At 45.1% G+C, this 24798-nt stretch overlaps 1 protein-coding gene and 1 pseudogene across 1 annotated transcript in view; both read right to left on the bottom strand.

The window, feature by feature from the left end:
• Positions 1-24798, bottom strand: part of PCSK2 (proprotein convertase subtilisin/kexin type 2) — a 269603-nt gene that overhangs the window by 26231 nt on the left and 218574 nt on the right. The window contains exons 7-8 of the mRNA XM_032419608.1: positions 23620-23708; positions 13388-13563 (exon numbers count right to left, since the gene is read on the bottom strand). Of these exons, the coding sequence (XP_032275499.1) occupies positions 13388-13563; positions 23620-23708 (265 nt within the window). The remainder of the gene's footprint in view (positions 1-13387; positions 13564-23619; positions 23709-24798) is intronic.
• LOC116641708 lies at positions 527-3040 on the bottom strand (annotated as a pseudogene).

The following is a 24798-nucleotide window of genomic DNA, read 5'->3' as shown; positions in this document are numbered from 1 at the left end:
CTTTTGATGGCTGTATAATATTCCATTGTGTGTGTGTGTGTGTGTGTATATATATATATATATATATATATATATATATATATATATACCACATCTTCTTTATCCATTCATCTGTCAATGGACATCTTGGCTCTTTCCACAGTTTGGCTATTGTGGACATTGCTGCTATAAACATCGGGATGCATGTACCCCTTCAGAACCCTACATTTGTATCTTTGGGGTAAATACCCAGTCGTGCAATTGCTGGATCGTAGGGTAGCTCTATTTTCAACTTTTTGAGGAACCTCCATACTGTTTTCCAGAGTGGTTGCACCAGCTTGCATTCCCACCAACAGTGTAGGAGGGTTCCCCTTTCTCCCCATCCCCACCAACATCTGTCGTTTCCTGACTTGTTAATTTTAGCCATTCTGACTGGTGTGAGGTGATATCTCATTGAGGTTTTGATTTGCATTTCCCTGATGCCGAGCGATGTTGAGCACTTTTTCATGTGTCTGTTGGCCATTTGGATGTCTTCTTTGGAAAAATGTGTGTTCATGTCTTCTGCCCATTTCTTGATTGGATCATTTGTTCTTTGGGTTCAACTTATATTTTTAACTTGTGATGGATTTATCAGGATGTAACCCTCTCATAAGTGAGGAAGATCTGTATTGACTCCTTTATCATAATTATATAATGACCCGCTTTGTCCCTTGTTACCAATTTTGTCTTGAAGTCTATATTGTCTGATGTATGTATGTCTACACCCACTTTCTTTTGGCTACCATATCTTGGAGTATCATCCTCTGCACCTTCACTTTTGAGTGTATGTGTTTGGAGCTGAGAAGAGTCTCCTGAAGGCAGCATACAATTGGGTCTTTGTTTTAATCCATTCAGACACTCTGTTCCTTCTGATTGGTGAGTTCAATTCATTTACATTTAAGGTGATTATTGATATATGAGGACTTACTATTGCCATTTTATCTTTTGTTTTCAGGTTGTTTTGACTCTCCATTGTTTCTTTTTCTTCAGTTTATTTACTTTTTAGGTTGGTGGCTTTCTATGATAATTTGCTCAGTTCCCCTGCCCCCCCCCCCCACCTTTTTAAGTGTTTTGTCTTTGCTCTAGATTTTGTTTGGTAGTTCCCACGAGGTTTGTATAAAACATCTTATAGATAAAATAGTCCTTTTTCTGCTGATAACAACTTATCTTCATTTGACTATACAGGTTCTGGCATTTTCCTCCTCCTCTTTTATGCTTTTGTCATCACAAGTTAGCTCTTTTTATGCTGTGAATTTGTTGCCAAATTGTAGTAGCTATATTTATTTTTTCCTTAAATTCTAAGTTTATTTCCTATACCCTAGTTGTAAAGTTCAGAGAAGATTTTCAGCATTAAATAGTGACACATATCAAGTTTCAGATATTTATTATTCAGTGTAAACCCCAACACTAACATGATTTCGTGCATTTAGAGGGGAAATATTTCCTGGATAAGTGGAAAATTGTGCAATGGCTTCTGGAAGACCTTCATTCTAAGCAGCTTTATAGTGAAACATTTCATTTAGAAGTCTGGACCTTCTTTCTTCAGTTTGCTGTAATCTACATTCACTGAGTATAACTTGTATTGATCATTGGGACCCAGTTTGTTCCAGGGTTATTCTTCCTATCCCAACTGACATATGGATTGAACAATGCCAGGCGCAAGACATACAGTGCTGCTCCAGTACCTCCTGCCTCAATAAATACGAAGAGGGGGATCAAGCTCGGATGCTTCTTGGCCTGACTGATGATCTGGCATAACATGGTTGCGACAGAGGCCTCCTGTCCAGGAGAAGAAAAAACCAAACGTGGAAGGCCCGGCACTAAGTAATCCCTATGCTGAGGATGAATGGACGTCCTATATTTACTTTTAATGCTTTTCTCTTTTAAACTTTATGCTACAATCATTTAACACCCTATTCTAAAAGAGGGTTATAATTTTGACTCTATCACTTTAGTAAAAATCTGGGGTATTTCTGTCTTTTCATTTTAGGTAGAAGAGCTCCTTTCAACATTTTTTTGTAAGGCAGGTCCATGGTGGTGAACTCCCTCAGCTTTGCATTTGCTTTTCTCCTTCATTTGGAAGGGTCAATTTAATGGATAGAGTATTCTCGGTTGGAAATTTTTATCTTTCAATACTTTGAATATGACATTTCACTGGCCTGTAGAATTTCTGTTGAAGAAATCTGCTGATAATCTGTTGGGGGTTCCTTTGTAGGTTATGTTCTTCCTCCCCCCTAAACCCCCCCAGTTGCCTTTAAGAGTCTTTCTTTATCATCAGTTTTTGACAGCTTCATGATAATATGTCTTGAAGAGGGTCTTCCAGCATTCAGATAGTAAGGTGACCTATTAGCTTTGTGGACCTATTAGCTTTGTCTAGTTCTTTCCTCAGGTTTGGGAAGTTCTCAGCTACTGTTTCTTTAAGTAACCCTTCTGTCCCCCTCTCCTTCTCTTCTCCTTCTGGTATACCCATTATTCTTATGTTGGGTCCCCTAGTGGAGTCTGATAGCTCTTGTAGGGTTTCTTCGCTTCTTAAAAATCTTAGTTCTCTCTCTTCTTCCACCTGAACTGTTTCTGGATTCTGATTTTCCTGCTCATCTATTCTCTCTTCCATCTGATCTGCTCTATTTTCAATACTTTCTAATGCATTCTTCATCTCATCTACTGAGTTCTTCAGCTCCAGAATTTCAATCTTCTTGGCAAAGTACTCCTTCTGTTAATTTTATTCCTGAGTTCATTAAATTGCCTTTCTGAGTCTTCTTGAGGCTTGCTGAATTGCTTCATAACAGCTACTTTGAGTTCTCTATCAGTTAGATCCTAATCTTCTGTGACTTGGAGATTGGTTGCTGGAGAACTGTCATTTTCTTTTGGTGATACTGTATTACTGTGATTTTTCATGGTGTTTGATGAGATGTGCCTCTGCTGGCGCATTTGAAGTAGTGAATACCTTTCTCATTTAGGTAAAGTTTGGTTTACTTTGATTTTAACAGTTCAACAGGTTGGGAATTAAAGGCCTTTCTTTTGTTTTCCAGCAGGTGGCGATATAGCACAGATTTCCCGCCCCCCACCCCCACCCTCTTTCTTCCCTAAGAGCTTTATGGCTGTATTTGGGAGCACACACGTTCCACCCTCCACCTGCTCTTCTGGAGGGGTCACTGAGGCTGTCATAGTTACTTGGGTACGAGCATCATCATCAGCGCTGAAGTTGCCAGGGTTGCTGGGGCTGCTGCCAGGGGTCCAGGGGTCACAGGGGCTGCTGCTGCCTGGGGTTGCTGGGGATACCTTCGTCTCTGGGGCCACTGCCACTGCCAAGGTCACTGGGGTTACAGGCACCACTGCTGCTGCTACCCCCATTCTGCTGCAGCTCTCTTGGTTTTGCCTCCTCCACAAGGTCCAAGCCACCCACCTTCAGAAGTAAAGATGTTAGCTTCTCTCTGGAGTCCGGTCTGCTGTGCAGAGGAACCCCTGTTGGGCTATGGATGCCCTACTTGTTGTAAATTAAAGGGGAGAAACAAAGGGAATGACTCACGCTGTCATGATGCTGACATCACTCCCCTCCCCAAATTTCTTAAAAATTCATGCAGATTTTGTATTTTAGTATATATGCTGCCGAAGTGAGCACCAGATTTTGTATTTTGTTCATAATATAAAAATAATGTCACAAATTGCTTACCGTCAGCTAAAGTAAAGTTCTAGCCAGAGACTGGTGCTGTGGCTCTATGTATCCCCGCCCAGCACATCACCAGCCCCAGGGGATGAAAATCCCACTTCGGGAAGCGTGGGGCTAACGCGAGCCTGTCCTCCTGCTCATCAGTGCGTAGTGATCTGGGCGAATGACCAGACCAGGCCCCCACCCAACTGGTGTTACCTGCTTGCAGATACTAAGGAGGCAAGCCTGTTATAACTTGCCTCTTCCTGACCACTCAGTTGTACTAATTTTTTATTTTCCAGTCACGTTGACATCTTAATACAACATTGACATACTTTTAAAAAAAAGTTATTGCATTTTTTATTGCAAAAATCATATTTATTATGGAATAATTGAAATCTAGACCCTGAAGAGGAAAATAAAAATCCTTTATAATCTTCCATGAATAGAAAATCCCTGGTGATATTTTGTGGATTCCTGCCAGTTTAATATACAAATGCAAAGTATAAAGACAGATTTAAGAATGAAATTAAGATCATAAAATATATCCACTTTTGTGGCCCTGCTTCAAATGTATTTTTGCTATTATATTATTAACATTTCCTGTTATAATTAAATATTCCTCTATGCTGTAATTTTTATTAGTCTTATTAAATAGCCATTCCATAATTTATTTACTCCTTTTCTTAGACATACATGGACGGCTGTTTCTAAGTTTTGAAGTTCCAAATGAACATAATTTTATATATGTCTTTGTATTTCTGTTTATTTCCTTAGGCAGAATTTCTTTTCTTTTTTTTTTTTTTTAAGACTTTATTTATTTATTTGTTTGAGAGAGAGACTACTGGCATGCACGAGTGCAAGTGGGGGGAAGGGCAGAAGGGGAGGGAGAGGGAAAGAATCTCCAGCAAACTCTGCACTGAGCACACAGCCTGATGTGGGGCTTGATCTCAGGACCCCAAGATCATGACCCGAGCCAAAACCAAGAGTCTAATGCTCAACCGACTGAGCCACCCAGGTGCCCTAGGCAGAATTTCTAAAAGGGGGAATTTAGGGTAAAAAGGAATGAATGTTTGAAGATTCTTGATCCATATTCCTATGCTTCTACTCTTTATAGAGATTGTTAACAATTTATTTTTTTACCAACAATGTGTAAGAATTCCACAGTCAACCCTCGTGGGTCAAGATTTAGAATCATACATTTTAAAAACTAATTTTGCCAATTTGGTGGGCAAAAATGGTACCTTGTTGTTTTGAGTTATATATTTTTCCATGGCCAGTAGAGTTTATCTTTTTGCAACCTTATTGATCATTTGTATTGTTTCTTTATGAATAGTTTAGCAAAGCACCAAGCCCCAAAGATATTATCCTTTGCCTATCTTTTTCTTTCATCTTCTTTTTATTGATTTGTTAGAGCTCTTTCTATATTAAGGATCTTAGCCAAATTTCTGTCATTTATATTACATATATATTTACTTAATCTTTTCTTTTATATATTGCATTTTGGCTTGCAGAAAATTTCCCACTATATTGCATAAACCTATTATTTTTTGCAAATACATATTTTAACTACCACATAAAACAATGTACTGATTTACAAATACTGCCTTTCTGCACTCATAGCTCATTGAACAATTTTACCCAAACTATTCACAAACATCTTTGACAGTTGTGTTTGTCCTCACTAGATCACTGGTTACCTTTTGAGTCACCTAGCAGTTTTTCTGGGCTCATTGTGGTAGTCACCGGTGCTATATGGCATATATTTCTAGCTGTCCACTGTCTGGGTCCATGATCCCTTTGTGGTTGGATGGGGTCTTGTAAACCATGTTAATGAATGAGGTTTGAGTGGGAGTGGCTGATACATAGTGTCATTTCTAGGCTGAACCATTTACTAGTCAGTTCCAGATGCTGCAGAACACCCTCTTTCCCTCTGCACAGTGATTAGCAATGTCCCAGATGTAAGCTCTGTTCCCCGAGAAACTGTGATAAGCAGAGCCCCCTACTGGCCATGGTGATGTGTAGCTGAATGAGAAATCAACCTTTGTGGTTTGCAGCTTCTGAGCTTTGGGGGCTCTTTGTTACCACAGCATAATGTAGCCTCTCCTGACTGATACAATTCATCATGTTCACTTCCATTTGCCTTCTAGCAGATATAGCATTAAAAGAAATCTGTGTAATGTAGTCCCTGGAATTTTTATCCCAAGCCACAAGTAGCCATCTGTATAATATTAGAGCAGCTGCTGTTTTCATTTTTCCTGAAATGTGTATTCTTATTCTTGACAACTTATCCACCTACTGAATTGCTTTTTATTTTGGGGGATGAATAAAAACCTTCTAATCTGAAAAATGTTAAGCACAACAGAAGTAGAGTGAATACTATAATGAATCCCCATGGACCCATTGCTGAGCTTTAACAATGACCAGACCTGCAGAAATTTTGAAAGGTTTTATGTAGTAATATTTATTACTTATTTTGGTAAATATTTTCCCCTTTGCTTTTATGCTTAGAAAGTCCCTCTCTGTCACAATATCAGTGATTGAATTATATTTCCATACAGCTATTTAATGTGTTCATTATTTATCACTTCTATTCTTTTCTGTACTCAGTGTTGGAGGTGGTGGTAATGCACAAAAGTCCTTCAATGGGGACGATGGGTCAATGGATCCTCCTGTAAAGAGCTAGGCTTACTTTCAGAGAGCTACTCGCGACACCTATAGGAGAAAGGGGTTGGCCCCAGTTTATGTTCCTTCAAAACCAGACACTGAGATAAGGACCAGGGAGTAGTAGTTAATTTGGGGGGAGGTGATTGCAGGAAGCATATGTTAGGGGCGGGGGAACATGAAACGGGGAAGGGAGAAAAGCCAACCAAGTGTGAGCTGATGAGCAGGTTCTCCCTGTGGGAGCTGGGGTCAGTCTCTCTGGAGAGCCCCTGTGACCTGGCCACCAGGACAGTGCAGCTGGGCGGTTGCCCCTTGGGTGTTAACTCCTCACGGCTGGGGCTGTGTGTGCACTGGGGAGCACACTCCAGCGATGCCTCGCAGGTCCTCACACAGAGGAGCGGTGAGAGGCTGGCTGGCTGGTGAGCAGGATGCCACGGCACCAGGACCACAGCGTCCGCCTTGTGTCCCCATCAGGTTCCCCCGGGAGTTCAAGAGTGCGCTGGGGGTGTCACAGTCTCCAGAAAAGCCAAACAGAGGACGGTACATTGCCCTTGGCTTCTGATTATATCCTTCACTCAAGGCTACGTTTAATGGCGCCTACCGTAGTCACCTCTAATTACTACCTGTTTTGCCACGTCTACACTCTGGAGGGAAGACCCTTACGCAATGCTGTCTCATTTCCAGCAGGATCCAAACACACCATGATGAACCTTTCTGATGTCACGGGAGTTGGTGAAGGGTTTACATTCATGTCAATCCCTCAAGCTGGTTGGGGTTTTCTCTGGGTTTGGGTAAGTCACCACCACCAACACGGCCACAGGGAGAGTGACCGAATGTCGGCGGTTTGCCCGGACTGGGGGGTTCCTTGGAAGTGGGACTTTCAGTGCTAAAAATGGAAAACCAAGATGGTTGGCCATCCCACCTCAGGCTGGCCAGCACTTGAGAGGAATCACCCAAAAGCCACCAACCAGCCTTTTCTTCCATTTCTCTTTATCACAAATGAAAGGAGGGACTGTAACTGCAACCATCATTTCAGACTGAATCGCAGACTCCACACTTTGGCAGCTCCTGCCCAGTTGTGAACCTTTGCTTGGTTTCACAGCATAAATCAGGGCTCATGGGAGTGTTCCTGGGAGCTCCTTGGCAGGAGACATCCATTGCCTGCCAGAAGCCCCGGCACTCACTGCCACCATGTCAGACCCACTGCTCTGATTAAATTCCAGCAGGCTGCACTAACGCTTTGCTTCACCAATGCCCAATTCATCACTGTCTCCCTGGGCAGCCCGCTGCCCCCTTGCCTGCAAGGTGCCTTTCGAGCCATCATTTTGCAAGTGATCCCTCTTTCGTACATTCCAGCCCGAAGAGCTGGGATCCATGCTTCTGCCCTGCTCAATCCCGCAGGGACTGCCTGATAAACAATCAATGCTCTGTCTCACCTGTGCCTCAGCTTGTGCCTGGCTTGTCTTTAAATATCCCTGAGATGCTCTTTCCAGTAGCAACCCTGAACCATGATTAATAAGAGGTTGGGGTATAGAAATCAGAGCCACCACAGACGAACCACGGTTGCCCTGGGTAGCTGTACTTCCTCAAGGTGTGGAAAGAAGTTCATGAACCAGCTGTCACTTTCAAGGCCCTCTAGTGTTGTCTGAATGCCCCTTCTGGTTGTCAGGGCAACATCAGACCCTGTGATCCTACAACACGTGGGCTCTGTTACTCCACCAGTCTCTGCAAGGCCTGCGTCTTTCTGACCAGCAAACACATCACCCTACTGGTCCTTTATTACCCAGATAGCAAAGACTCTAATCCTCAGATTAGGTTTTCTCAAACTGCACTCTGGAGACTGTAGTAGGCGGCAGTGGGTGTAAGCCCACATCCCTTAGACCTTCCATGCACTGGGCATTTCCAAATGCCAGCATAGGCCTCTCTTTGTAGAAGGGCTTTCTCCCAAGAGCCTGTTCTGCACACCTGCCCCTGGGCCAAAAGTGCTGTGGCATTTATGTTGAGCATGACTTTTACCCCAGCTCCCTTGCCATTGGCAGGGATGACTCCAGGGCGTGTTCTGCATGGTTTTCCAGTTTCCCAGTGGGATTAAGCTCCAGTTGTTCACAGTGGTAGCTGGCTTGGTAACACAACCTTTACTGGCCCCTTTCTTCCCTGTCATACCTCCCCCTTCACTACTGGTGTTCCCTTTGGCTCCCAAAGCAACTACATGAACTCAATCCTTGTCTCAGGGTCTGCTTTTATGGGATCCCAAACTAAGAAAGACGTCAGTTATTGGATATCTCATAATTCAGGGATCTATGACTGTCACCTTCTTCCCATATAAAATGTGAGAAATGCTTTTATTGTATGGTCAACATGTAGACTATAAAGAGGAAAAAACAAATAAAGGGAAAAAAGTTTCCTTTCCTTTTCTCTTCTCTGCTCCTTGCTGCCTCCCTTAAGTGTTTACTGAACAAATATAGGAAATGCAAACTCAAATCTGTAAGGAGCCGGGTAGGTGATGTTTATGTGCAAAACAGAGGTCAACAATTGGGAGTGGTGGGGTCTGTGGCAAACAGCACATCCCCAGAAAGGTCCCTCAGCCTTCTTTTCCTCTTCCTCTTCCTTTATCATTGCTATGTCGGTCAAACAAAACCTACCCACAGGATGCTAAAATTCAAAGACAAGCGTAAGACCTACCTTTGTGTACTAGGTAATTATCTGACTCTTGTTTAGGTGGAGCTACGTTTCCGAGGTGGGCTTCCCTTTAGAGTAGACCAGATAACTGAGAGGAAATCTCTGCTCGTGTATAATACACCATCATGCACGAGATTCTACAATTCTGTCCAAAAAAATGTCACCTTGAAACAAGGAAAGAACCATTCCCACAGCTTGGGGGAAAGTCGAATGAGAAATCATGTATTTTTCATCATACTCACTTCACTTTCTAAAATATTTACACGCTGTCATCTGAAGATAAGTCATAACAATTTTTCTCTTCAAGTTCTGGCACAGTTGGCATGCTTTCCAGAACAATCACACTTGAAAGGGCCTTTCTAGTTGTAGCAGGGGAGGCTACAGATGGAGGAGAGAGAAATACCCGGACTTGAGATGTGGGGAACGGTTCAGAAGTCCATGGAAAATGACAGGAGCCACTTGGGAATGTGCTGCATTGAATGCCATGTGCGTTGTAAATTCAGACTGAGGGCAGATGTCACCTACATGTCTCTCTTTTGGCCTTGGGTGTCAAAAACATGCTTCTCAGTGGAAATCCCTGTCTGCTGGGGAAGGAGGACATCTGCCAAGTGTTCCCAGGGTATTGTTACCTGGTCCTGGGTCCTTGGACGTGCAACCGTTTCTCTCCAGCCACACAGTGAACAATGCAATAAGCAAACAAGCTGTTTGTGTGTCTAAAGTTTCATCCTAAAAACTCCAGAGGGTTGAGGCACTGAAATGGGGCGGTGGCACCACCTCTTACCCCCACCTGCCGATCCTGTGGGTAAGTCCCTCTGTAAACGGTACTGTGCCTTTCAAATGTCAGGGGCCCCCTGTGGCTGTCTCAGATGGGCTGATGCTGATGGCATCATGGGAATTGTTGCAAGCCTCTCCTTTGAGGAATGATGTTAGAGAGTGAAGGAAGGCTGCTCCTCGAGGTGCCAGGTGAGAATAAGTTGTAAGTGGATCAATGCTCAGCTATCTTAGTTATCTGAGAGGGAGCCAGTTGACATCAAGGGTAACTGAAAAAGTGACCATGTTGTTTCTGCACTGCTGGAGTCTGGCCAAATCTCTATTCTAATGCTGGAAGGTGCATGGTTTTCTAGGGCTGCTGTAACAAAGTATGACCACAGAAATATATTGTATATTGTATATATAGCTGTTCTGGAAGGTCGAAGTCAAGGTGTAGGCAGGGTTGGTTCCTTCTGAAGGCTGGGAGGGAGAATCTGTCCCATGCCTCTCCCCTAGCTGCTGGGGGTTTCCTTGGCTTGTAGAGGCATCATCCTGATCTCTGCCTTCATGTTCTCTGGCCATTGTTCCTGTGTGTCTGTGTCCAAATTACCTTTTTTAATAGAGACACCAGTCATATCAGATTAGGAGCCCACCCTGCTCCAGAATGACCTCGTCTTAATTAATTACACCTGCAATGGCCCTATTTCCAGATAAGGTCACATTCTGAGATGGGGGGAGGGTTAGGATTTCAACATATGAATTTTGGTGGGGGGGAACACAATTCCACCCATAACAGAGGAGAAGCATATGGTGTTATATTTCTACTGAGACTTCTGAAAGAATTCAACAGTTCAGAAGAAACTTCTCCTTCAGAGCTCTACAAAGCTGTGCGAGGGTGCCAACTGCCACTTGATGTTACCAGAATGGAAAAGAAAGGGGCTCTGTTAGCAACTTTCAGACTGACTTCTGACCCTTCAAGTTCTAAACTTGTCCAATGGAACCACATTTGCTAGTTTTGGAACCTACCAGAGAGAGAAGTGTCTCCCCTAGTTTGGGGCCAAGATTCCCCCTCAAGCTTGGGGGTGCTGGGGGAGATGGCAGTTGGAGTAGAGCCTGACAGGTTGTGACAAACGAGGCTGCTGATGGGGTCCCGTCCATGCAGAAGTAGCAAATGAACATAAGCCCCAAGGAAGAGGAACAATGGATTCAGAGAGGGACACACAAAGCCAGTGAGAGACAGGCACGAGACAACAGCCAAGCCCTGTGATTGTGGGAGCCCCATGGGGATACCCACACACTCTGTGGCCAGAGTCCTGCAGCCATGTTGGATCCAGAACGTTTGTCTGGTCCCAGCTTGTATGAGGTCCTGCTCGAATCCATCCCATTGCCCTAGTCCTTCCTCGTGCATCCCTACAAGAAACCCCTTAGGTTGAGCCACCCGGGCCTCTGCTCCTGCAGCTCAGAGACAAACCAGAGTGTCCGGCTTGGTCATCAATCCCTTCAAGGCACCACCCGGAAGGGGACGCACAGTGCCGTCCCAGAAAATGAGTCACTTCTACTGCTCTTTCCTAGTCACTGGGGGATTTTTAAAACCACATTATCTTGTGGTCTTAGTATCTTAGGCTTACGAGATATGTATTCTAGAAATCATTTAGAGCAGCACCTCTCAAACTTGAGTGCGACCTTGTTAAAATGCAGACTCTGATACATCAGGTGGGTGGATGGGGCTGAGGCTCTGCATTTCTCACAAACTTGTGGGTGGGCCAGTGGCCACACTGTGAGAACCATTGATGGGGACTATTTTACTGAAGAAGAAAGTGAGGCACGGAGAAACTAAGTGACTAGTCCTAAGTTCTGTGGCCAACAAGGGACAGGGATTGAGGTGAGAACTGGGATCTCTCATAGAAATAGAAAGTTACCAGGGGCTGGGGGCTGAGGGGTAAACAGGACTGGGGAGACTGTATTTAGGTTCCAGTTATAATATGAGTAAGTTGTGGGATTTAACAGTGACAGTAGTTAAAAATAAAACAAAACGCAATGTTGGCATCTTGTAACACTTTAAAACAACAACAAAAAATAGCCTTCAGTTGTCCACTCTAATTTTCTTTAATATTTTTACCTTTCTAAGCTACTGTTGAGTTTGGGATGTTTTATACACATACCTATTTTAGTGATATAAATGTATAAGTAATAAGTTCATGTGTATTTCACATAGACTGTAAATAACTTAAACATAAACAGAACAGATGCATTTTGCAGTTCACTTATAATAGTGCTAGTTTATATATCCAAACATGGCTATAACCATTTCATCCATTTGAAATTGGTCAAAACCCAAGAGGTAAACTTTCTAAAAGTTCCTAAAATGCACTTCCAAAAGTGCATCTACCACACCTGACATACTTGTCTTTCCCTCACTTAGGACCTGGTGACTTACTCCATGCACCATTGTTGTAATCTTGGGAAATGTGATTCCCATGTCCACGGCTGATTAGACAAGCAAACTCAAAGCACAGAAAGGGCATCACTGTCACCTGAAGGCAAGTCTAAATAAGACAAAATGACTAAGTACTCTGAGTGGTTGGTGTTGTGGCACCAATGGTGAGTAATTAGGCACATCCTAAGGGCACTGGAAGACACAACAGTCTGGCAATTCAAGTCTGGAGTCTTCCACCTGAGGTCCAGGACTCTTGGAGCTGACACCAGCCATCCCCACCGTGCCCTGTCTGAGTTCTTGACTCACAGAATCCACAAGCCTAGTAAAACACTACGCTTTACACCACAAAGTTTTGGGGAGATTGGTCAAGTTTCCATAATGACCTGGATAAACACCAACCCTTCCAGGCGCACTTCCCAGTGCCAAACACTGGCGTATTTATCTCATTGACACGTTACAATGATCCCAGGAGAAATGTATGATTATCACCACTGTACAGGCAGAAAACAGTGGCGCAGGGAGGTCAAGTCATTTGTGGATACACCCAGACATTGAGTGCCCTAAATGGGACCTGAACCCAGAAGACTCTGATCCCGGGGCCTAGCTCATGTCTTATGGGAGATGACCCCTGCCCTGAGATGGTAGGGAGGGTACTTCTTTCCTCGAGCATGGGCCGCTCACTGGCTACCTTCCCTTTGGGGGCTCTGCCTTGGTCTCTTTTCCTTGGCTCTCTCCATTCCTGGGCTAATCTCAGGGATGGGCAGCCTCAAAAACCGGGGGCTCATACATGGCTCATAGCCCCTTCCGCACCCAGGCCCCACTGCCTGGGGGCTGCTCCCAGCTGAGGTGTGGCACAGTGGGGGTGCTAGCAGAGGCGGAAGGGTGACCCTCCTTCCTCCCTGCTCCTTCGCCTGGATTGAGCCAGCATCACTGTCTGAAGGCACCCCTGCCACCTCCTGCCCCCTCCTCTTCGCCCTTTAAAGGAGTCCGCTCCAATAAATGGCCCCACTAACCCTGTTTGGGGGTCCATTTCTCGGAGGCCCTGAGCTAAAGCACAGGGTGACAGCCCCACCTCTGCCTCCTTCCCTGCCCCTTACTTCATTCTCATCACCTCCTCTGGATACCTCCCACCCCCAGCGCCCCCCGCTTCAGCCCCTAGGTCCTGAACCTGGTGTCCGCAGCCAAGCCCTTACCTTGTTGACGCCGTCGGCCATGGCCTGAAGCGTGAGCTCGCGGGGCCCGTCCACAGTCTTCCCGTTGTCCGTCGGGCCCCAGCTGGCACTGTAGATGTCGATCAGCTGGGGCATGTGGCTGATAGAAGAGGCCTCGATGATGTCCGTCATGAACGGCTGGTCCAGCATCCGGATACCTGTGGTGCGGGCAGGGAAACACCACGTTTTGGTCGCCCAGTGCACTGCACACGGGGTGGGGGGTGGGTGACGAGGGCTCAGGTCCTGGGTATGGTTGGAGGGTCTGCCCCCAGGTGTCCTGGGGGACGCTGCAGAATCCCGAGTCCAACCTCAGGCTGGGTGGGCTCCACCTTCAGAGGATGAAGAAGGACTCACAGACCGTCCCGCTCAATCCTTTTTGGACTCCACCCACGCCTTTCGTTATGTAACTATTTGAAGAAGTTGTCCCCCACCCCCGCGTGCAAACTTGACTAGAATTTCTAATGGAGAGAGACCACCTTTGTGGTCTGAAGAGATTCCTGGATAAGTCTTTCTAAGTGGAAGCTCAGCCTTCAGTGATTGGGTATTGACGGGGGTGGGGGTGGGGGCGGGGGGGGGGGGGCATTTTCGGGGGAAAAAAAACCCCACTGTCGGGACGGGGGGGGGGGGATGAAATTGATATTAAATATTTCAGAGTAAATCCTAGAGATTAGGGGGCAGAGAGAGGGGCAGGAACAGTGCAAAGATCCAGGGAGTCAGGAAAAGAGGACTCCAAGTTGCATGATAGCTGAGAAGGGGCTTTGGGGAAGACAGAAATGCAGAATGGGCCCTTCTGAAATATATTAGTAATGGGGTGCATGATACAGCCCCCTCCTCTTTCTCCCCTATGTCACCTTTGTAAAGTTTGTGCTCTTCCAACAACTTGTAGGAGTGACTCCTTGTTGGGACATTGAAGAGGAGCGGAGTGCCGCAGTCCACGATTGTGTGGGTAAACCTGAGCTGCACACGGGGATGCACAAGGGGGCACACTTGTGGGCACCCATAGTTCACATCGCCGTCTGACTGTCCCTAACAAGTCTCTCCAGAGTTAGCGCAGTAGCAGCCAATGAGATGGGCACTTGGTCCCTCTATTACTACTCTCCAGACATTGCTGTTGGGGGCCATATTGTCCTCTGCTTCATACACTTTCTTTTGTGGTAAGGACCCTAGAATGTTAGAGCAGCTGACCAAGTCTTTCTTTCCACGGGAGTTATGAAGTGAAGGGACTGGGCTCTACACAGTCAAAACTTGGATCCTGACACCTCTTAACTATATTTACCATGGCCAAAGGACACTAGGACACAAGCATCACTCTCTAACGTGGCATGCAAGTCCATTTAAATAAGGACAAGCCAGGTTCTTGCAGGGCTTGTGAAATTGACCCGAAACTGTCTTCTCTTGAACGGTCTCTCCTTCCTCCTCAGTGTCCCATAGCCCACTCCTTGTGCCTGCATACACCTTCTCCCAATGCTCATCTTTCTCTGACTAACCTATGTGTTCAGGAGGCATTTCCCCAGCAGTCTTTCTGGATCCAGTTCCCCGGCATCCCCCCACCCCCACCCCTTCCAGCACCATACTTTGGGCCTTCTAGTAGTATAATTGCTTACTTGTGAGTTTCATTTGTGGAAGGTGATTACAACCTAAAGTAAGCCTTGCTAAGACAGGCATCCAAAATAGGGTGGGGAGGACACTGAAGAAGCAAGGTGATGCACATCTCCTGTTTCCATTTTTGGAAGGACTTTTGACTTGTCAGTTGTAACTTATTGATTGCACCTTAATCACCTCTTGGAAAACATCCTTTTACTCTGGACTGAAACGGAGATAATGTAGCATATGTTAGCTGAAGAGCCAACCTTAGATATTCCCTTTAACTCTGTCAGTATCAATGATAATTTTTTCAAAACAAGTTATGGGACCTTGTGGTTTTTGCCTGTATAAGCCCACATTCCCTGCTTGCATTTTGGAGCACGCTTTGCATGTCAGTTGACTCTGTGTCTCCCTGATTGCAATGCCTAAGACCCAAATAAATGCTTTTGGTTGCTTTATAACTCTTCTTGGTCAACACATTCATCACTAGACAGCAAAATCTCTGAGTTCAGAGCATGTGTCTATTTTGTTCTTTTCTTGGGTCCTAGGTGATCAGCATTATTTTAAGCCTGATAAGTATTTGGTGAATAGATGTATGGTATCATTACGTTAGCTGATTTTTTTTCCCTAACAGAAATGACAGGTCCAGAAGAACAAATAATAACATCTTGAGATTTTCCATTTATGAGTTTTCTTTACCCATAAATCAGGTCAGCATTCTTGCCAACAAATGTCCAATAATCAGTTAGCATCCTTTCCCTTGGGGAGAAGTTCATACAGAATGAGCATAATCTTTGTTTTGAACTTTCTGGAAGCTAAGTTTTGTGTTTTTAAAAAAGATTTTATTTATTTATTTGACACAGAGAGAGAGAGCGAGCAGGGGGAGTGGCAAGCAGAGGAGAGGGAGAAGCAGGCTCCCCGCGGAGCAGAGTCTGATGCGGGACTCCATCCCAGGACCCTGGGATCATGACCTGAGCCGAAGGCAGATGCTTAACCTACTGAGCCACGCAGGCGCCCCTGGAAGCTAAGTTTTATGGTTCATTTTATAAGAGAGAGGAAGTCTAAAGCCTCACATTTTTCTTTTGGCTTCCCTGTATTTTATTTATTTTTAAAAATGTATTCAACAATAGTGCTCAACAGATCACAGAGTAAACCAAATAGTGCAGCTTCTTTTGTCCAGAAGTCGTGCCCACATTGTAGGTAGGGAAACATTGCAGAGAGGCTGGTTTTCACTTGCCTGCAAGGAGAAAACCCAAATGGTCTTGAACTTGTCTAGATGAGCAGAACTGAACAGCCCACTTCAGCTAGAAGGTGAGAGAAATTCAACCCTGCCAAAGTAGACCTGAACTGTCCTGCGTGCCAACCAATGGCAACACTGAATTTCATCATCCAGCCAGAGTGGTGCATCCAGCCCTGCCCTTTACCCCCTCTCTTTGCAGCTTTTGTCTCTCTGTCTCTTTTCCTCTTCCTGCCCTCCCTGGCCCCCTTTGTGCTGCACAGAACATCAGAGCTGGTGTGCATTAATCTTCTGACTGTTTCAGCGTCCAGGGAGGCAGGGGCAGCCACAGAATGGGAGCAAGGCTCTCATTCATATTCTGGGGCCAGGCGCCCGACATTCCTTTAATCTTGTTAAGCTCGGGAGGAATGAGGCATGCATTAATTGAATGAGATACAGTATTCATTTTCGCAAGCGACTGCACCATTTGTAGCCAAGACAGAGGCTCAGGGTGACCCAAGGGTTTTCTCTCTCCTCTGTCCCTGGATGCTGTAGGAGCTACAGCGGGGCACGGAGAGAGAGAGAGAGAGAGACAAAGACAGAGCCAGATAAGAAAGAGAGAACAAGGGAAGGCAAGAGAGTAAAGGTGAGAGGCAAAGGGAGAGAGGAAAGCCCGGGGGGGGGGGGGGGGCTAGGACTCTGTGTGTTCACAGTTGTAAAATGCTCTCCTGGCTGGTGTGATTCAATGGCATAGGGAAACACAGTGCGCACATCAAACACTTCTATCCCCCCACCATGAGGGCCTGATCACCGCACTACTGACCAGTGGGGACTCCGAGACTTCCTTCTCTAAGAGCTGCAAGGCCCAGGGATTTGAGTTAAATCCTTTCTACCTCTGCTCTTGTTACAAAAGGGGAACTTGGACTCCACACCAGCAAACGCTGCATCTGCCCATGAACCTCAGTGTTGCTAATCACCACCTTTTTTGCTCATGAATATAAATCGGCAGGCTGAGGCATGAATTCATGCTGACCTAAGGATCTGAAAACATGTTCATCATTGTGCTAATGTGCGATTTTTATTGGTTTGTTTTAAAATTCAGATAACAACAAAAATAAAATAAAATAAAATAAAATAAAATAAAATAAAATAAAATTCAGATAACATTATGGGAACTCACTGAAACGTTTTGAGTTCTATCGGCCAAATATGTGGAGGTAATTCATTGCTGGCAGCGAAATTTCGGGGTATTTTGATAATGGTCAACAGTATGGTTTTCAAACTCTTTTTCAGAACCGTTGAACAAAGGAGATCCCATCCCAAAGCTCGATGCATAAATCTAGGTGCTCTGACTTAACAAGGCAGGCAGGTAAGGCCGATGCCGCCTGGCCTGGCCCCACCCTGGGGTTGCTCTGAGGAACTCTGTGGAAGCCCAGGTGTGGTGCTTCCACCCTCAAAGTGCTACCTGTCCCCTCAGCCTGGTTATTCTCTACCATCTTGCTTTGGTTTGGTCACAGCAGCGATCTGATACTATTGTGCTGGTTCGCTCATTGTCTGTGTCTCCTCTTAGACTCTAAGCTGTGTGAGGACAGGAATCCTGCTGGTTGCCTCACAGCTGTACCCCACCACCCACAGCAGAACTGGGTACGTGGGAGGCAGCCAGCAATAACTGTTTAGTGCTGGAAGGGATTGGCAGTAAGAGATAGCATCTCCCAAGGCTTGGTGCAGTTTTGAGCTTTAATAATCTCAGAAATATAAACCTGACAAACTTCAAGAAACATCATTTGAAAGCTTCATTATTTATATTTGTTGTGCATTTTTTGGGGGGGTTGCAAATTTTGGACAATACATTTTTAATTTTAATTTTTTGTCTTATTCCCTTTGATTGAGGATGTCAAATACTGATTTAAAAATCAAAAGGAACAGGGGCACCTGGGTGGCTCAGTCGGTTAAGCGTTTGCCTTCGGCTCAGGTCATGATCCCAGGGTCCTGGGATCGAGCCCCTCATTGGGCTCCCTGCTCAGCAGGGAGTCTGCTTCTCCTTCTCCTTCTGCCCCTCCCCTGCCATGTGCTCTTTCTCTCTCTCTCTCTCTGTCTCTCAAATAAATAAATAATCTTTAAAAATCAAAAGGAAGAAAAGAATTAGGTTATTTTCCTAAAGAGTTACTGAATAAAGGCATTTTCAAAGCAAAAAAAACCTGAAATTAATCTTTTTCTTCAAAATTCGTGAAAGTAAATAAGTGGATAAGGGAATGTAAATAGTTAAACCTCAAATATACATATCTTTGAAGTTATTAAAGCTTCAAGATGGCACTAAGATTTTTGGGACATGCCAAATGCATGTGTTTACATGTTATAGAGTATTTACTCTTCAGGAGCCAGACTAATGGGAGCTTTCCTCTGTCCCTGCCATGTGTCATTTAAAGAGGGGGTAACAACTGTGTCCATGACAACAGGCAACAGAAATCAAAGAGAGAGCTCATTTTAGAGGAAGATTCTCAAAGTCACACATATCCAAAGGTAGAACAGACTATGTTGGAAGGGAGTGAGTTTCTTGTCACTGGAGGTATGTGGCTCCAGGCTGGATCCAGGCTATCCCAGAAGGGTAGGAAAAGGGAAGTTGTCCAAGCATTTTAGTGTAGGGGCCACGGGCAGAATTTCTGGCCCAGGCTGTGCTGGCTGCAGGTTTATTCTACAGCTTACAAGCTGTGGGGCCCCAGTCTTGTTCTCTGTAGAAAAGGGATGCTAATATATAATATATATGTTATATGTATTATATATAATAATGTATAAGAAAATTGTATAAAGGGTTGGGTAAAGAGTTTTGTATTGTGTTTGACACATTGGAAGAGTAACTATGTGTTACTTATTATTATTATCATTATTAATACTACTTTGTTGCTATCCTTAGGCAAGTATCAGTGGGTGTTTGGACTAAAGGAATTTTGGGGCCCAAGATTTTGAGATTCTGATGAGTAAGTAGAAAAGATGAGCTCCTGGAAATTTATACACTCTTTTTGTAACACCTGAATGATACATGGTGGATGGATGGTCGTGGTGCTTGATAGCCTGGAGCCGCCTGAGGCGTGGGTGCAGAGGGGCCTCTTGTCTCTTTTCACTGATGGGCCCAGGAGCAGCTCCTCCTGGTGGTGCCCTGGGAAGGGAGGGAAGTGGGGAGAGGGTGTGAGAAGGCCCAGGTCTCCTTGGAACTAATTTGATTGGGATGAAGCAGCAAAGGTGAGATGGTGCTGGTAGAAGAGGAGATAAATTTGCTTCCTGGTAGAAATTCTATGAGCTTTGGGTCCTTAGATCCTTAGGCCCTTCATCTCACGACTCCATTCATCCATCCATTCTTCATCTAATGATTAATCTCTACTGCTTATCACTGGCCCTTCCTTGTCTTTATTCCTTTCTTGCTTTCTGGCACTCAGCAAATAGGGTTTGGGCATCCACTGTGCCCCAGATCTTGTTCTCGGTGCTGAGGTGAGAGAAAAGAGACATGGCCCTTGTCCTCATGGAGACTGTTGTCTGCCTGGGGAGAAAGATATTGATCAAATCACCATGCACAAGAATACGTCCAGTAGCTGACTGTAGTTAGTGCTGGGAGGAAAAAACTCTGCATGCTTTCTCACATGTGGATGAGGAAGCTGGTCTGGGAGGTGATGTTGGAGGAGCAATGGGAAAACGGAGAAGAGGATGAAGAGGTATGGCCAGGTAAAGCCTATGGGGGAGGTATTCTGGGCAGAGGGAAGAGCAGATACAAAGGCCCATCAGTAGGAGTGTGGCTACACTTCCTAATTTATACCTGCTAGGTGGGTTTATGTAAATTATATTTACCTAGTGACTAACCATGTATGTATGGGAACTTAATATACGATGAAGGTGGCACCACAAATCAGAGGAACAGGATGGATTATCGAATAGATGGTATCAGGGACCCTGGTTCACGTTTGGAGAAAAATAAAACTGGGTCCCCAGCCATCACGACATACAAAGGTGAAATCCAGGTGGACTAATGACCTCATGTGAAAGTTTGGGAGAAGATATTTGCACTGCCTGAAACTGAGCAGGAGCTAAGATCGAGGACATACGAAGAAGGCATGCAAATCAGCAAGAAAAAGACAGGAGCCCTAGTGGAAAAGTGAGCAAAAAATCTGTGAATAAAAGAGAGACCCAACAGGCTAACAGGCAGATGAAGAGATGCTGTATGATTTTTTTTTTCCTTCTTTCCCTTCAGGGGACTCATTTTACCATCTTATCTCCACTTTCCTCTTCCTGGGCTAAGATTTTACAGCACCTCAACTCAATCCTTTTTTTGAGGACACGTTGAAGAGAGACCCAGGGTGCAGGAAGGGCTTGGACCATCCCGCCTCTGGAGTCTCCCTACCTTAACTGAACACCTCAGGACCGCGAGGGACTAGCAATGATCTTGTCTGGCCACCAGGTGGCGCTCTAGACACCCTTAGCTCAGAAACCTGCAAGGAAAGATTCTCTGGAAAGGCATGGCTCCTTTAGAGTTATAAAAACCAGACAACTTTTGCGATTGACAGCCAGAAGGAACAAAATGTTTCACCTAAATGTGTAAGGTCCAGGAGGCTGAAATTCTGCTTTTATTGTAATTCCTGAGTAACAGTCCAGGGCTTCCTCATAAAGAATTCCTTGCGCTGTTCTGGGGAAGCCCAGAGGACACTGGATGTTCCAACAGGCACAGGACGATGGGGACTAGACTTCTGGGCCCCTCGAACAGTTGGCAGCAGCATGAGTAGTTCCAGAGGAGCAAAACTGGGGTTAAGGGAGCGGAAAAGGAGGCTCTTGTGCTTAAACTGTGTGTGGCTGGGCATGCCTCCCATCAGCTCTGGTCTATTTCTGGAACCTCAGCATTGCCGTGAGACCTGAGTCAGCTGGGGTTTCACAGAGCACAGGTCAGGTCATGCCTTTGCCGTATCAGGCTGCATTCACTCACCTTTGGGGTTGGGAGTCAGTCAGCAGGTGAGGCAGAGTTAAGGGGTTGCAGCTGTGTGGATCCGCTGCCCTGTCCAGGTGTCTTTGCCTGGGGTGCGTTCTCTGCCTCAGGATTTATGCTCCACCCATGTGACCTGGAAGACTGGACAGGGTGCTGAGGGCCCAGGAGCCACCCCCATAAATGAGGGATGGGAGTTGGCAGATAAACTCCCCAGCCTCTTCTCCTTGGTGGAGAGCAATTCTGTGGGCTGTCCCCACAGTCCCTCAGATCCCTGCTTATCCACAGGAGCAACCAGTTCATCTACACACCCTTTGTTGGCTTCCCTCCCTTAGCTGTCTTTCCTCCTCTTTCCTTCACTCTGGTTTCCGGGGATCACCTCCCAAAGAAACTCCTGGCACCAGTGAAAATTAATAAAGGGAAAGCTCACTAAAATGGAATTGGGAGTCCAGAAGGGGGAGCTCTATCACTCAATATCAATTACAGGAAGAAATGTCAATTACAGATCCCAGCAGAGTTGTCAACAGGAAAGAATCAATAATTTCAGGCCCCAGCTGGAAAAGACATACATTGCATCTCCTACAAGAAATCCAGTACCCCGGCCAATCAGCCAAGGAGAAATGACCATCACTCTGAATTCCTGCTTTTCTCCCATGGACTTTACTTGAAAACAACCCCTCCCAAGTTCCTCCTTCTTCTCCATAAAATAACATTCCTCTGCTTTGTGGGACTTGCCTGTGGTTTTGCCATAGCTTGCAATGTCCTGAATTGCAATTCTCTGTTGTCCTGAATAAACCCATTTTGCTGGTAAAATAACTGGCCCTCTTATTTCTTAGGTTAACACACTGAAATCCTTTTCTCATGTTTCCCTTTTACGGAATTCAAATGAAAAGCACAGGGAAATTAGGTCCATTTGATGAGCTGCTCAGATGTTTTCAGAGCGCAAACAATAGGAGAGAAAAGGATAGAAGGCAAATGGAGAAAGCGACCCCGGTAAACCCTCCTAATGCCTTGAGCTGCTCCTAACTCAGTTTTGCAGGCACTAGTTCTAAGAATCTCTTGTTCAAAAGAAACCCAGTTACTTCGGGCACCAAAGCTATTTTGAAACTATGCTTTGGGATCCAAATTATTTTGAAGACAATCACTGTGAATTGGAAATCCAGGTTTGATTTTTTTCAGTTGCCTCCCGTTTTATCCTGCGGATAGGGAACCCATCTTGCACAGATAACACCCGAGGTCCGAGCCTGGCTTATAAATTATTAACTGGGTGTTATTCTTTCCCCTGAGCTCCTGATGGCTTCTGACATTTTAATGCCCGCAATTTGAAAGCACACAAAGTAGACAGCAGAAACCCGGGGGGCAAAGCTTCCCCCATTTGCATTTCAGACCCTCCAGACGTATTCTTTTGTGAAATTCGGCACCAGGCTTAGGCAAGCCTCTTAGCAAACAGCGTTGAAAGAGGTTCGTGATGGGTTTGTATAGGTTAATCTGGCTTTATTTAGGTCCCTGGAAATGCAAGTGTCAGCACAAAGTATGTTTATGGTTCCATTAAATTGCTAGGAAAAAAATATCAAGAGAGTTGTAAAAAAAAAGAAAAACAAGTTTGAGTGACTCAGCTTTGAATAAATTAAGAACCAATTTGATGCAAAATGCGGACCCATGCCAGGAGCTACTTCATTCTCCAGCATGTTGTTGACAGTTTATGAACCCCTCTCATTCTCTCTCCCGCTCTTTTCTGGAGAGGGAGATGCTGGTTTCTAAATTTCCAGTGATCTGCCACCATCATTTCTAAAGCCCCCGGTGAAGGTGAAATTGTTAAATATCCTTCCCGTGGAACTTGATACACAGGTTTTAGTAGAATCTATTTCCTTAGAGAGGAGATGGCACTGTGTAAAAACAAACAAACAACCCCTTTTTTTTGAGGAGTTCTGAGCCTGTTTACAATAATTTGTACCTATCTTTTTATATTCTTATAGGCTTTATCAGAGTCTCATTAGAATGTTATTGATAATGACACAAGAGTACAATCAGTACAATTCCATTCATATTAAAGTTTAAAAGCTGGGAATAACCACTATTTGTTGTGAGAAATCAGGCTCATGCTTATTCTTGTGTATATGGGTAGTAACAGGAAGGGAACATGAGGAGGGCTTTGGGATGCTGGTGGCATTTTGTTTCTTGACGGTTTACGTGGATGTGGTCAGTTTGTGAAAATTCACTGAGCTGTGGGCTCCTGACCTATGTACTTTTCTGTATTTATAACACACTCGAATAAAAAAAAAAAACTCACTGTATTGATACTGCCAGAAAGATTAAAAGAATTGTTTTTTTCCCCCCTCTTGCTAAGTCTACTAGTCCCAGCTCTGCTCCAGTGGGAATTTTTGCCCCCCCACCGCCCCAGACTGGAGACCAGAGCGCTAGGCTTTCTGGCGCACGGCCCTGCTGAAAGCTTACCTGCGACCTTGGAGTTGTAGGCCACTCCGACCCCACAGATATTGTTGTTGGCTGCGGCAGAAACCTCGCCTGCACATCGGGTCCCGTGGCTGCGGAGAAAAAAAAGGCAAGTCAGATACGGCAAGTCGGGACTTTTGGGGAGGTTCCTTAAATTCTGTCAATTGGAAGCAGTTTGGTTCTTTTCAATGGTCCGGTTAGCTGGAGTCAGCATGATGAGGGAGCAGAAGGCAAGCTGAGGGCAAAGCACAAGCTGAAACCCCGCAACCCGGCCCCCTCCCCCAGGTGGGATCTGGGTGACATTCCTCAGGCCCTCCAGGCTGCCCGAAAGCTAAGGGAAGGAAAAAACCAAGGGTTAACTTAGAGAAATCACAGTCCTGCTGGACCGGAGTCTCCCTCAGTTTACCAATGTCTTAGTGATTTACAAGGAAAAAGCATTCTTATCAATAACCTAACTTCCAGAGACCCATAGACGCAATTTCCTGGAGCCCTAACATCACCCTCCCCTCCACAGTGATGTGGGAAACAAAGGCAGAAGGGAAAGTAAAATTTCTTCATGACCTGCCGCCCATTGACAGATACTTGAGGCAGCCAGAGTAGAACCTTCTTCCAGGACACTCCCAACTGTCTTAAGGTTAAGGCTTTGCTAGAGAAAAAAGCCACCTTAGCTTGATAATGGCAAGGCGTCCAGTATCTTTTAGGTTCTCTTTGGCATATGAAAGTCCTTTTGAAAACCTCCCTTTTCCCTTCCCTCCCCCAATCCCAAGTCTAGAATCAGTCATCCCTCATGCTTGTAATGCCTGCCCACGGGTCCTGTCCCTGTGCTTTAATAAAATCCCATTTTTGCACCCAAGACGTCTCAAGAATTCTTTCTTGGCCGTTGGCTCTGGACCTCACCAACATTCCAAAATGATATCGAGCACGTGGCCCACCCGCTTTTCCATCTGTGTAGCTCCTTTCTTCCCCCTCTCCTCACTGTCTTCTTCACCTTGACTTGTTTCTACAATAAAGAGGCTTCTCAGAGCCTTTTCAACCTTGAAATTTGATCTTTACTTTAAAATTTGAAGTATCTTCCTGCAGAAAATACGCTTACAGGTTTCCAGTGAAAACCAAGCACGATATGACAGATTTGTGCTGGCTGGAACGCTTCTGATTTGTTTTGAAACACTAGAATCGTGGGCT

This window comes from Phoca vitulina, unplaced genomic scaffold, assembly GCF_004348235.1.
Source record: "Phoca vitulina isolate PV1807 unplaced genomic scaffold, GSC_HSeal_1.0 scaffold22, whole genome shotgun sequence".
Classification (NCBI taxonomy): domain Eukaryota; kingdom Metazoa; phylum Chordata; class Mammalia; order Carnivora; family Phocidae; genus Phoca; species Phoca vitulina.
Note: the sequence above shows the minus strand (reverse complement) of the source record. Positions and strands in the feature narration are given on the sequence as shown.